The sequence below is a fragment of the Camelus bactrianus genome, chromosome 1 (assembly GCF_048773025.1).
Source record: "Camelus bactrianus isolate YW-2024 breed Bactrian camel chromosome 1, ASM4877302v1, whole genome shotgun sequence".
NCBI lineage: Eukaryota > Metazoa > Chordata > Mammalia > Artiodactyla > Camelidae > Camelus > Camelus bactrianus.
In genome coordinates, this window is record NC_133539.1 from 72,331,973 (window position 1) to 72,345,506 (window position 13,534).

Below are 13,534 nucleotides of genomic sequence, written 5' to 3' on the forward strand. Positions count from 1 at the left end.
TAATAAATGGAATCTGTCAAATTCAAAACACCTGGCTAGAAAAATTCTTATGAGAGAAAAATGACATTGCCTGCTTATCTGGTACTTACTTGTCTTCTACTGCAGTAGCTCCCAGTAATATCAGGTCTTTCTCTATGAACTGGAAGACATCTGCCAATTTCTCTTCCCGCTGCTGCAAGGCAGTCCTGGCTTCAAACAGGCGTCTATCTATTTCCTCATACTCTTTAGATGTAAACTGTCTATAGGCCATACATAGAGTTCTTAGCCCTTTCTGAAAAGAAAAATTAAAGACAAAAATTGAACAAAACTTACTAAATTAAAGACAAAAATTGAACAAAACTTACTAACGGGGAACCAGGAAGTCACTGAAACAAACTGAGGACCCTATTACCAAAAATCAATTGAAAAAAAGTACTATTATCTAGTGATAGGAAATACATAAACCATCATAAAACCCTAGTCATCTAAGTTATGGGTCACATATCATAGCTCTTCCAATTTCTGATGAGTTCTTAAAAAGTTGCTCAAAATAATTAAGATTTCTGAATTGTCGAATATTAGCGCCTAGACAGGATCATAAAGACAATCTATCTGTGATTTTAAAACTGTTCTACCTGGAAAGCCAGAAAGTTCCACAGTGGTACCTTCAGGATTGCCAAGAGATAGGCAGCCCCAGGTTCTACTCTCCTGTTTTAATCACTGCAAGCTCATTTTTATCTACTTTGTAAGAATTTTTTTAAGCAAAGGGGACTATAATATCCTGAGGGTTTATGGTACGACAAATTCACAATTTAAATAAAGAAGCCTGTAAGGTGGACATTATCAACAATACTTTCTAGAGTCACTGAATGAATGATTTTAAATTATATTATAACATCTTTACTAGTGAACTGGAATTACACAAAACTTAGGAATACATACTTGATTATCTGATTCTACTGGGTGCAAATTTTCCTTATGGTGTGAATATCTGAAAGTTGACATCCAAATCTGAAAGCTTATGAAAGTTCTTTTCCCTAAAACACATTTTCCTCAGAAAAACCTAAAATAAATGTTCTAATAACAGAACTTGGAAAGGGTAGGTTTTAAAATACTGTATGACACTATTTAGAAGATTTCTAAGTACTGGCATTCCTTTATTTACAAGTGATCCAACTTACGAACACCTATTTTTCTTAAATAAATAGTTAAAGGACCATGAGAGTTATTAATGTATGAAATTAATCAATTCATTCTACAACAAACAATTACTGAGTGACAACTACATGTCAGCTTTCTTCCGGATACTAAAATGATATAGACCATAAACAATTAAGAGACAAGTAATGGGAGAAAAGAAACCATAAGTAAAGGAGGCAGGTGAGCAGTGGTAAGTATGGAGCATACATTTCAGAAATTCAGAAATGAAAGATTATGAAGCCCTAAGACTGAGAGAACTGCTTAATAATTTTCCTCTTCACATAAACTGTGGCATTTTGTTTTTGTGAGATTACCAGATTCTTCTATATTCTTTCATTAAGAAGGACATAATTCTGGATATAAGCCCAGGAGTGGGATTCCTGGGTCATATAGTAAGTCTACTTCAGGATGACACCTGCACCCCAATGTTCATAGCAGCATTATTTATAATAGCCAAGACATGGAAACAGCCTAAATGTCCATCAACAGGTGACTGGATAAAGAAGGTGTGGTATATTTATACAATGGAATACTACTCAGCCATAAAAACTGACAACATAACACCATTTGCAGCAACATGGATGCTCCTGGAGAATGTCATTCTAAGTGAAGTAAGCCAGAAAGAGAAAGAAAAATACCATATGAGATCGCTCATATGTGGAATCTAAAAACAAACAAACAAACAAAGCATAAATACAGAACAGAAATAGACTCATAGACATAGAATACAGACTTGTGGTTGCCAAGAGGGTGGGGGGTGGGAAGAGATAGACTGGGATTTCAAAACTGTAGAATAAAGAAGATTATACTGTATAGCACAGGGAAATACATACAAGATCTTATGGTAGCTCACAGAGAAAGGAATGTGACAATGAATATATATATGTTCATGTATAATTAAAAAATTGTGCTCTACACTGGAATTTGACACAACATTGTAAAATGATTATAAATCAAAAAAAAAGTTAAAAATAAATAAATAAATAAATCGGATTTCTACTTTAAAAAAAAGGACATAATTCATATATCATAAAATTCACTCCTTTTAAGAGTATATATTTAGTGGTTTTCAGTGTACTCAAAAGTTGTGCAGTCATTATACCTATATAATTCCAGACATTTTCATCACTTGCTAAAGGAATCCCATATCTATTAGCATACACTTCCCTTTGACCCCTTCCTCCAGCTCCTGGCAACCACTAATTGCTTTCTGGCCCTATGAATTTGCTTCTTCTGGGTATTTCATACAAATGGAAATAATGGCCTTTTGTGACTAGCTTCTTTCACTTAGCAATCTTTCCAAGGTTCACCTATGATGCAACATATATCAATACTTCATTTCTTTTAATGGCCAAATAACATTCCACTATATAGCTATAAGACTGTTAAATCCATTCATCAGTTGATGAACATTTGGGTGTTTCCACTTTTTGGCTATTAGGAATAATGCTGCTAAGAACATTTGGCCACAAGTTTTTGTATGGACATATGTTTTCAACTCTCAGGTGTGTACTTAGGAGTGAAACTACTGGGTCATATAGTAACTCTGTATTACTCTATGTTCTATGAGAAACTGTCAAACTATTTTCTAAAGTGGCTGTAGCATTTATAGTCCCACCAGCAATGAATGGGTGTTCTAGTTTCTCTATGTCTGTGGGATTTTTGTAAATCTCCCTTTTTAATATAGCAATTGGGACTGGTCCTTGCAGTCGTAAGGGCTCTGACTGTAATGGGTTCAAAGAGAAGACATATTTTAGCAGGTTAAAAATCAATTTTTAACCAAACAATGAGGAGCCAACACATAATGTAATAGAACTGTAGAATTTCTATAATTTTTGATAAAACGTTAATGAAAAAATGAAATCCCAAATCTTTCTGAGAGTTTTTTAAGTAAGAGAATTTGCACTCACCAAAGCAAATTCATCTACATGAATTCTGGTTTTTTCTATTTCTCCACCTATACATTCAGGGAGAATCGATGATTCAGCTCCTTTAACAAATAAAAGCTTCTCACCTAAAAAGAAAAATGAGTTATTAAGCTCTTAAAATTAGATACAAAAAAATTCATAAAAGTTTAGATTGGTTACCTGAAGGTGCCTGAACAATTACACTCATTCTTCTACGATCTGAATCAAATTCCAGAACATGAAGCAGTTTGTACCTAAGGGAGAAAAAATAAGAAAGGCAAAATCTTTACTTTTTGAATAAGTGAGTATTTGGAAAGAATCCCTATAGATAAAATGGTTAATTCAGAACAAGAAATTAATCTCAACTACGTTTCTCAAGATGATGGATTATGAGTCTTTAATAACAATACAAGATAGAAAAAGAAGGAACTGACATTTATTAAGTTCTCACCAAATACCTTATGTACTTTACACACCTTATGTCAATATCCGTGAAAACCAAACGCAGTAGGTCTTCTACCATTTTACAGATAAGGACTGCTAAACTCAGAAAGACATATTAATTTGCCTAAAGTCAAATAAGCTTGTGAGTGGCAGCACAAGGATTGGAATCCAGATCAGTCCAGCTCCATGTTGTCCTCACTAAAAAAGGTGACTGATTCTCAACCCTTTTTTCTGCCCAAACATACTTGAGAAATACAAACAAATTAGTAACAGAGGCTCATTATAGCAGTGATTCTGAACCTAGGACTGGGCACGTAGGGGGAACAAATGCCTCTCTAAAGGGCTGTAAAAGACTGTGTAGATGGGTTAGGTATGGCTTGAAAAGTCTTCTGGATGAATTTATACAACCATGTACATAAGGCATGTTTTGTACATCTCAAAGAAAAACACTGAGTAGAATGATGGCTTATAAGTAGATAAAATGAGCTATGCAGGCTCCAAGATAAAAGAAGCCAAAGATTGGGCACTATTAGTTCAGAAAATCATAGTTTGGAAAAGCACAGATGTAGCTGAGATGTGGTCAGAATTGATAAAACCATGAAAGGTACGAATAATAACAATGGACTAGTTTATCACAGTGGAAATACTGGAAATAAGAGAGAAGTTCTTTAAAGGCTAAAAGATAAAATTACAGGAAAGACCTCATGCACGTTAAGTGTGTGCTCTAGCACTTGAGCTATACTCTCCCCCAAGGAAGTTTTTTAGTGAGTAGAAACTTATGAAACTTATAACTCCAAGAGTGGTAAAAATAAACACATCAATAAATTCGAGAAACATCTAAAATGCAGATGAAAGACTCAGAGCATAATATTGTTATTACTCTGATGAGATACAATATTATATTGACATCATTCTAGAGCAAGGATCAGTAAACTTTTTTAAAGGGGCTAGATAGTAACTATTTTAAGCTTTGAAGGCCACAGATGGTCTCTGTTGCATTTGGTGGGGGAAAACACTTTAAAAATGTAATGTAGTTTGCAGGCTCTACAAAAACAGACTGTAAGCCAGATTTGGCTTGTGGGTATGCTTTACTGATTCTTGATCTATAGTAAATAATGAATATATAGAAAATTACAATAAAGAAAAAAATTACCGTTCCAGTTTTCCAAGTGTCTTAACTTCCATAGTTTCTTCAGAACTGCCAATAAATACAATGCCAAATCTAGGGATCAAAAAAAGAAGAAGTATTACGATTTAAAGGATGTTTCACAATATAACTTAGCTTGAATAAAAATATGTAAAATATAAGTTTAAGATGTATTTTAAAGTATTTCCTTTGAATATAGCATTATTTTTAAGAACCATTACTGGGGTTCGCCCTAACAAACTAATAGCCCTAGGTAATCCCTAATCTCACAATAGCTCAGGCTGGTTTGTCTCAGCCCACCCACTGCCCTTCACGGACTCTAAACTCCTCACCTCACCCACAGCCAATTAGAGACTTGTGTACAAGATCAGGCACCTTGTGATCCTACCTTACAAAAGACCCCAACAACCAACCCTCAGGGCTCACACAGGCACCTCTTGCCTTGTGGCCCGCTATTGTCTATGGCAGCATAAACTTTTCTATTCTCAAAAAAAAAAAAAAAAAAAAAAAACAGAGAGAGAGAAAGAACTTGAAAGATCAGAGTAGGTCTAAAACAATACATACACAAGTATTTCTCGCAAATTATATTATTCTTATTTTGTACTAACCAGATTTTTAAAGAGATCGCTTCAAAATATGACTTAATGCAAGTTTAACAACAAAATTAATGACACATTTCAAATTCACATATAAAATACCTTAATGTGTTATGAATTTTGTCTGATAATTTAAAATTATTTTCTAGATTTTTCACATTTTTTATTTAAAAGTATTTTTCTGAAGATTTAAAAGTTAGACTCAAACTACCTTGCAGCAGCTTCCACTAGAGCTTTTTCATCTGGTGAAGATGCATAGTATTCCAACTGGGAAGGTGCAAGGTTGGATTGCCAGGGACCATCGCCAATGCCATCAGTCTGAACATTGCTAATCTGCACAGTGTGACAGAGACTGACTGCTTTAAAGAAGAGGTCATGTTCTTTAATCTGTAGAAACATAATTAATACTCGTAATAAAAATACCAATACCAAATAACATTTAAGAAACCAAAAACAAAATTCTAAAAAAGTCAATAAATACAGTTAATAATTTGGTAAACTAAGATGTAGAATAAGACTGCTACAATCTTAAATTGCATAAATAATAGCTGGCTGCACCTCAGAAGATGACATATTACTTCTAAAGAGTAAAATGTCACATTTGCTTATGACCCTTCAAAGTGAGTATTTTTTTAGGAGGCATAACCAAATTGCCAGTAAAGATGGAAACTCTTTTATGGAAGAATTGAGATCTCAAAAGGTATTAAATAAATTTAAGCTCTATTCCTTAGTAAAATCTTCTTTACTTCAAGGCAGAAAGGGCTTTCCTTAATCCCATGAAAAAACCCAGAGAACTAAAGTAGATACATACGAAGTGATAACTACAAATTCTCAGTGCTGAATCAAAGGATAAATATTTCAAATGTATATTCCTTGCCTACTAACACTTAAACTTTTTCTTCTACAAATCACCAACTACCAAAGAGTTACTATTTCAAAGGAAACTCCTATTTATTAATTTAAAAATTACTTACTAGTTCAGTTTCATTTTCAGGACTGGTTCTAAAAGAGGAGCTAGTTGCAAGATGGGATAAGTTGTTAAGACGAGAAAAACTACTAAGATAAGGTAAGTTTCCTTCTGAAGAGTCTGGTGTTGGTCCTTCAGATACAAGTCTACCATTGATTTCTTGGTATTTTACACCATTAATTGAACATTCTCGAAACTGCATCTCATTTTCTGTCAATGTACCAGTTTTATCTGTAAACACGTACTCCACCTAGAGATACAAAACAAAAGAAAACAAACCTTTGTATTCAGGGTCTTATGTTAAACAAAAAAACTTCGTCCTCTGTCTCCTGAAGTCCTTTACCTATTAACATTGATACAGTGATGCTGAGTCTTATAAAACAAGCACAATCAAATAATTATAGATGCCATGGAAACAAACAGGGTGACAAAATATTCTAAATCTATATACACTTTGAAGTTTGTGGAATCTTTAAGTTCACGTTCATCTACAGAGTTGACTGATATTGTGGCATTAGTACTTCTTTTCTACCCTCTGGATAAGGCATTTTTAAATAGTAGGACTAAGAATGAACTTTGAACAAGGGTGGAAGGGATGCTTAATAAGCTAAAATATGAAATAATTAATTTTAATTATTCTTCGAGGCTAATTTTAGGAAAATAACCCTAAAATAAGATAGGTCCTCAAAGAGAAAGATAAAATAGTCAAATCTTCATGTAACTAGGATTATAGTAAGGATTTGATTATTGCAATAATGATCTGAGAAAGAAGTCATTTACAAAGGGAAGCAGATATCATAAGGGGAAAAAAAAACCCCACAGTCAGTATCTTTTATGAAAATACAAACAGAACAAATCCAAAAAGATATAAAAAGGATTACACATCATGACATGTGGGATTTAACCCTGGAATACAAGATTAGTTAAATACAAAAATCAAATCAATGAAACCCACCATTATAACAGAACAATACTTGTCCTTTATTCTATTAATAAAATGATCATCTCCATAGATGCAGAAAAAGCATATGGCAAAATTCAATACCCTTTCATGTAAAAGCACTCAACAAATTAGGGACAGGAGGGTACTCAATCTGATAAAATGTATCTATAAAAAACCTATAGCAAGGATCATACCTTAATGCAGAAAAACTGAATGCTTTCCCCTTAAGTTCAAGAATAAGACAAAAATGTCCGCTCTTGTCACTTTTATTTAACATTCTACTGAATATTCTAGCCAAGGTAGTTAGGCAAGAAAAAAGAAATAAAAGGTATTCACATTGGGAAAAAGATAAAAACTAATCTATTTCCTTTTTTATAGCAAATTTGAATGAATACATCAAAAAACTAATAGAACTAATAAATGAGTTCAGCAAGATTGCAAAAACAAAAGATCAATATACAAAAAGGGAGGTAAAGTTAATGTTGGGAAAAAAACCCTCACACGGTCAGCAGCTATCATCAAAAAGAATACAAATAACAAACACTGGCAAAGATGTGGAGAAAAGACAGCCCTCGTACACTGCTCATGGGGATGTGAACTGGTGCAGCCACTATGGAAAACAGTGGAGTTTTCTCAAAAAACTAAAAATAGAACTACCATATGACCCAGCAATTCCACTCCTGGGTATATATACAAAAAACAAACAAACAAAAAACCCTAAAAAAACTGATTTGCAAGGACACATGCTAATGTTCATAGTAGCATTATTTACAATTACTACGATATGACAGCAACCTAAGTGTCCATCAACAGATGCATGGATAAAGAAGATATGGTGTATACACACAGTGGAATACCACTAAGCCATTAAGAGAATGAAATTTTGCCATCTGCAGCAACATCAATGAACTTGGAGGGCATTATGTTAAGCAAAATAAATCAGACTGAGGAAAACAAATACTGTATAGTATCACTTATATGCGGGATCTAAAAAACACAACAAACTAGTAAATATAACAAAAAAGAAGTAGACTCAGATACAGAGAACAAACTGGTGGTTGTGAATGAGGGGTCATATAGGAGTAGGGGATTAATAAGTGCAAATTATTAGGTATAAAATAAGCTATAAGGATATATTGTACAACACGGAGAATATAGCCAATATTTTATAATAACTATAAATGGAGTATAACCTTTGAAAACTGAATCACTGTATTGTACATATGTAAGTTATATAATATTGCACATAACCATACTTCAATAATAAGAAAGATTAAATGGTAGTGATGAGTATATAAATTAACTTTTATTTGAAAATACATAAAATCAAGAAGTTAAATCTTTTAACTTTGGTGAAAGAGGTCACTGGATACCTTTATAAGAGAGTTTCTTGGATAGTAAGGAAATGAAAGGACATAGAAGAGTGTGAAATAAAGTAGATTTCATTAACATAAAAACAGAAAAGTTACAGTAGCACAAACAAAAACACACCTGTAGGCTTAAAAGTAAAGAAACTGATGAATTAGAAACTGAAGACCATTATCATTTATAGTTTCTTAAAGAGAATGCAGATATGAATATCTGAGCATACAGTGTGTGGTTCCAGAAAAACGATAATCTATCATCATAAAGGAATGAGGAGGAGGAAATAGGGATAGAAAAAGTCAAAGAAAAAAATAGGGAAAAAATGTGTTCCTGAGAAGCAGTAAAAACAGGCTGTTTTTAGATCTTAAATATGTAATACATAATTCAAAAAATGTGACATGAATTAATATTTAGTGTTAAGTTATTAAAGCCTCCTAAATGCTATTAAAAATAAATGGATCAACTTCTGGTTAAAAATGGCAGGCTGAACAAATGCAATTAATTATCTCTGTTCCTCTTCAAACTTCACCAAAATAAGAGTAAAAGAATAAAAAAAAGAACAGAAACAATGACAGAAGAGACAACATGAAAAGGGGAATTTTTCAAGTTTGGAAAAGAGATGAATCAATGGTAAGTGACTTAGCAGAACTTAGAACATGAAACCTAAGCAATGGGGGAAACCCTATTCCCAGAAACTCTCAGAAAGTAGATGTACTATCACTGAATGTGGGAGTAAAGGATGAGACAGAAAATGGAGGTATCAAGAGCAGTTTGAATCCTGAAATCCCTTTATAACTTTGCAAATTTGATACTGACCCCCTTCTATCAGAGCAATAGCTGACAGGGTTTATTCTCTAAGGAGGCTGAACCAGAGAGAATCTGGACCCTGTGGAAAGCTGAAAATGGGTGAGCAGTGCACTAAAAACAGGTTTCTACTGGACAGCTCCAACAATCACAAGCAGAAGAAATACCAACCGCAGTTATTCTCTCTGGGGAAACTGAAGAAAGATCAATTATCGATATTGGGAACACCCCAAAAAACAGCTGGGCTGCCAGGCTTTTCTAGAGGAAACTTTTAGAATTGTAAAGAAAACCAAACATTAGTATTCATTTGAGGATATCCACTTACATAAAAAGGTAGAGTCTAAAACAAATTATAGGAAATTCTGCTAAAACACTGTCTTAAAAGGACAAGAATTTATTACAATAAGATTGATACATAAGGACACAATTTGAGCTTAATATGAGCACAGTTTGGTTATGTACAATTTCATCTATGAGAAATGGTAGGTGAATGGAGAAAACTGCACCTAGAATACATGAAATGTACAAACAGCTAGCAGCTACCACAGGTCACCATATATAAGCCGCACCCATCCACATATGATACAACTTTCCTTCTGTTTTCTGATAACCTTCCTTTCAATACTTCACAGTAATATATAAGTTGGAATATTTCAGATGGCCATTTCCACAAGTAAACGTCAGAGTTTTTCCAAAATAAACTGCCATATTTATTGCAGTATTTATCTATTTCTTAATAATTCAGCAAGCCCTGTTTTTATCAGGCTCCTATCTTTTTATTTTAAATGTGTTACTGACAAAGTTTTATTGTACACCTATCTCATTTTCCCATAATAAGCCCTGTGGTTTTTACTAAGCAATTTTGTATAGAACACTGATTTTTAGGGATGCGTGTCACATTACAGCAGAACTGACGTATTGAAAAAGGAACTCTGTACAAACAGAAAATGCAGGGAGCAGAAGACTTTAAAAAAAACTGTCATTAATATCCTCAGAGAGGTAAAAGAATAAAGTATATTCAGGAAACAAGAATAAGATGTAATTAAGAGAAGGCTATTCAGATATACTAGAATTATTAGAAATTTAAAATATTACAATAGATATAAAAGAAATCAAAAGAAAGGGGGAAATACAAAGTTCACAAATTCTCCCAAAAAGCAGATTATAAAAACAAGGAAATGAAAATTGAAAGTCAAAAAGAATTAGAGAATCAAGATAAATGATCTGACATCCAAACTAATAAATTTCTACAAAAAAAAACCCCACAAAACATAAAAAGACATGTTTATCAAATTAAGAAAAATTCCTAGAATTGAAGAATATGTGTTTCCAGACTAAAAGTGTTCAGTGTTCACTGCCCAATGAAAGAAAAAAAAAAGAAAGAAAACAAAAACAAAAAACTCACACCAAGGCATACTATCATAAAATTTCAGAACTATTGCAGAAAGAAAAGATTCTTAAACCCTAAATACTTTCAGAGATAAAACAACAAACTACATAGAGAACTGGGAATCAGAATGGCACTAGACTTCTTAACAGAAACACTAGAAGCTAGGGGGAAAAAAACAAAAATGGAGAAATGTTTTTGAATTTTTGAGGAAAAATAATTTCCAGCCTTGAACGTGTTACCCAGCTGAATTATTAATCAAGTGTAAAAAGGGAATCAAGATATTTTCAGACTTTCAAAGCTCAAAATATTTTTCTTACGCACCCCCTTTCAGAAGTTATTAGAAGAAATAAGAGAGTAAGTCACAGGTGGGAAGACATAGAATCTAGAAGACAAGAAATCCAAAACAGGCGGTAGACAAAGGAACTGCCAAGGTGATGATAAAGGAAGTCTAGGGTGACAGCTGAGAAGCTGGCCCAGAAAGAAGTCTGAATTGAAGCAGGAAGATAAAAGGCTTCAAAAGAGAGTGAGGGAGAGAGCAATAAAGATTAAAGAAGTCCTAGATTACCTGATGTGTTTGAATACGTAGAGATGTTTCATTTATTTGTCAGAGATTTGTTTTTGGTATATGGAAATTAAAAAATGAAAATACAGAGCAATTAACTCTAGCAAAAACATCTAAGAAAGAAAATGTAATTATAGTATTATAGGGCACACATAAATAACTAGGAGTTAGTGAACGACTCTAAAAGTCATAATAATGTCAATAAGTGAATATTTATTAAATCTCAAATTGTGATTTAACAATATTGGGACCATGGGGCAGTAAAGTGGGTATGTGTCTGTTTGCATGGGTTGTGAAAGGAGTAGTATAAGAGCCATATCTTTATATTCCATGGTAAATAATGTCTCAAATTGAAAAACAACAAAGAATACTATATACAAACACAGTGCTAAATAGTGAAAGAAATGGCTTAATATTTAAAACTGTGAAATAAGAAATTAGGTATGGAGCAAAGTAGTGATTTTTTTGGTATAAGCCTCATAATATTTTTGTTTCATTTATCTTTGTACACGTATAATTTTGATAAAAATAACAAATTAGAAAAACAAAACGATCATCATTACCTGTCCAAGTTCTTCATTTAGATCAGAAGTATTGACTTGAGCTTTCTGATCTGATTCTTCATGATAGAGATCAAGATCCCAGCCAATAAAAAATGACCCAAGAAACTTCTGCATTTCGACTGTCACATATAACGAAATTGGAATGATGAAATTGTAGAGTACCAAAAAAGCAAGGAAGTCTGAAATAAATTTCAGAATCTAGGAGGGAAAATGATTGTTTGGTAAGAGAAAATACATGAGAATTTCTTAATTATCAGATATTTAAGAAAACTGTAAGACAGTTTCATATCAAAACAGACCATCAACTACATTCTGAAGCAGAATAGTCTCATGAATTGAAATTCATTTATTGAATTGTCTTTTTAACACATTTCCTTTGGCTATTTTATTGCTCATTAGAATCCTGAACACAGTAAAAGAAAAAAAGGTTAAATTCAAATTACTTTATTTGTTACTTTTTATAGAAGCTACCAAAAACGTTTTGCGACTAAAAACTACCTGTGGCAAAACTATAATAAAAACCTCTGGGGTATATTTACTATTCTACTTCTAGTCTTCAAAATCAGATAATTACAAATTGACTGTAATTTAAAAAATTTAAAATAATAGCTAGGCTAGAACTATTAGAAACTGAAATTCTTAATTATTGACCATACAGGAATAGCCTACTTCAATGGCAGAGCAACTCCACATGTGTTCTGGGAAAGGTAAAATATTTAATTGTGATTGATACTGAAAAAACGTTCCTGTCATTATCTGCTCTGTGGTCTCCTGAGATCCAAACTTGTCTTCCAATATTTGTATTCTGATCTCAAGTGAAATTTGGAGAACAATTATTTACTAAAATTGCAGGTTAACTTCTCCTGGTAGTCCACACTCAACCAGTTTAAACTTTTATGACATAATTTGATTTGTTACTTCATACATGAATACACTGATAGTAAGACTCCTAGATTTATTCTGATAAAACTGAAAATAAATCAACTTACTCTTTAACTCAATAACATACATAAATGGAGTAAAAAATTCAACTTGTAGTACTGATGTGGAATGCTAATATAGACGATTTAAATTTTGTTATCTCTTTTAACTACTCAAGTCATGCCAAAAAGATAATTGCTTATGGCCTACAATGCAAAAAGCAAACCAGCACAAACATGTTGGTTACTCTTCACTTGCAATGTCCTTTTGCACCCTTCAAAAGTAATGGTTTTACAGGATGACAGTGGTCACACATATCAGAAGTCATCACCAAAGCATTAACGGTGCCAAAGAATAAAGTTTCCTATACAACAGAGTCAAGAACACCATAAAATACCTTACTACTATTTCTTTGATGTTCTGTTTTTTGGTTATACCAAGGTTCATCCCACTTTTCTTCAGCTTGCCATGTATATTTCAAGATAGTACTGATGATGGCTTCAGAAATAAGGATTATTAAATAAACTATCAAAAATGTATTCATTGACCTGAAATGAGAAAAAGAGACTATAAAATGTATCAATTATGTATTACTATGCTCATCTACTTGGAAATTAATACTGGTGTTAAATAAGAAACTAAATATATAAGGTATTGTAGCAGCTATTTAAAGGACACAGTCTTTGTTTTTAAGAAATGATCATTTAATAGAATCTATTTACTAGAAATAAAAGAACAGGTATGTA

At 32.8% G+C, this 13,534-nt stretch overlaps 1 protein-coding gene across 11 annotated transcripts in view; it reads right to left on the minus strand.

Annotated features, from left to right (window-relative positions):
* The window catches only part of ATP11B (ATPase phospholipid transporting 11B (putative)), a 103,395-nt gene that overhangs the window by 42,231 nt on the left and 47,630 nt on the right, over window positions 1-13,534 (minus strand). For all 11 annotated transcript variants that reach the window (XR_012508131.1, XM_074367231.1, XM_074367227.1 and 8 more), the window contains 8 exons: window positions 13,186-13,336; window positions 11,868-12,065; window positions 6,248-6,490; window positions 5,485-5,660; window positions 4,684-4,752; window positions 3,267-3,340; window positions 3,090-3,193; window positions 90-271 (listed from right to left, as the gene is read on the minus strand). Coding sequence is in view for 10 of the 11 variants with exons in the window: in XM_074367231.1 (XP_074223332.1) it covers window positions 90-271; window positions 3,090-3,193; window positions 3,267-3,340; window positions 4,684-4,752; window positions 5,485-5,660; window positions 6,248-6,490; window positions 11,868-12,065; window positions 13,186-13,336 (1,197 nt within the window). In the remaining variant the exon portion in view is untranslated. The remainder of the gene's footprint in view (window positions 1-89; window positions 272-3,089; window positions 3,194-3,266; window positions 3,341-4,683; window positions 4,753-5,484; window positions 5,661-6,247; window positions 6,491-11,867; window positions 12,066-13,185; window positions 13,337-13,534) is intronic.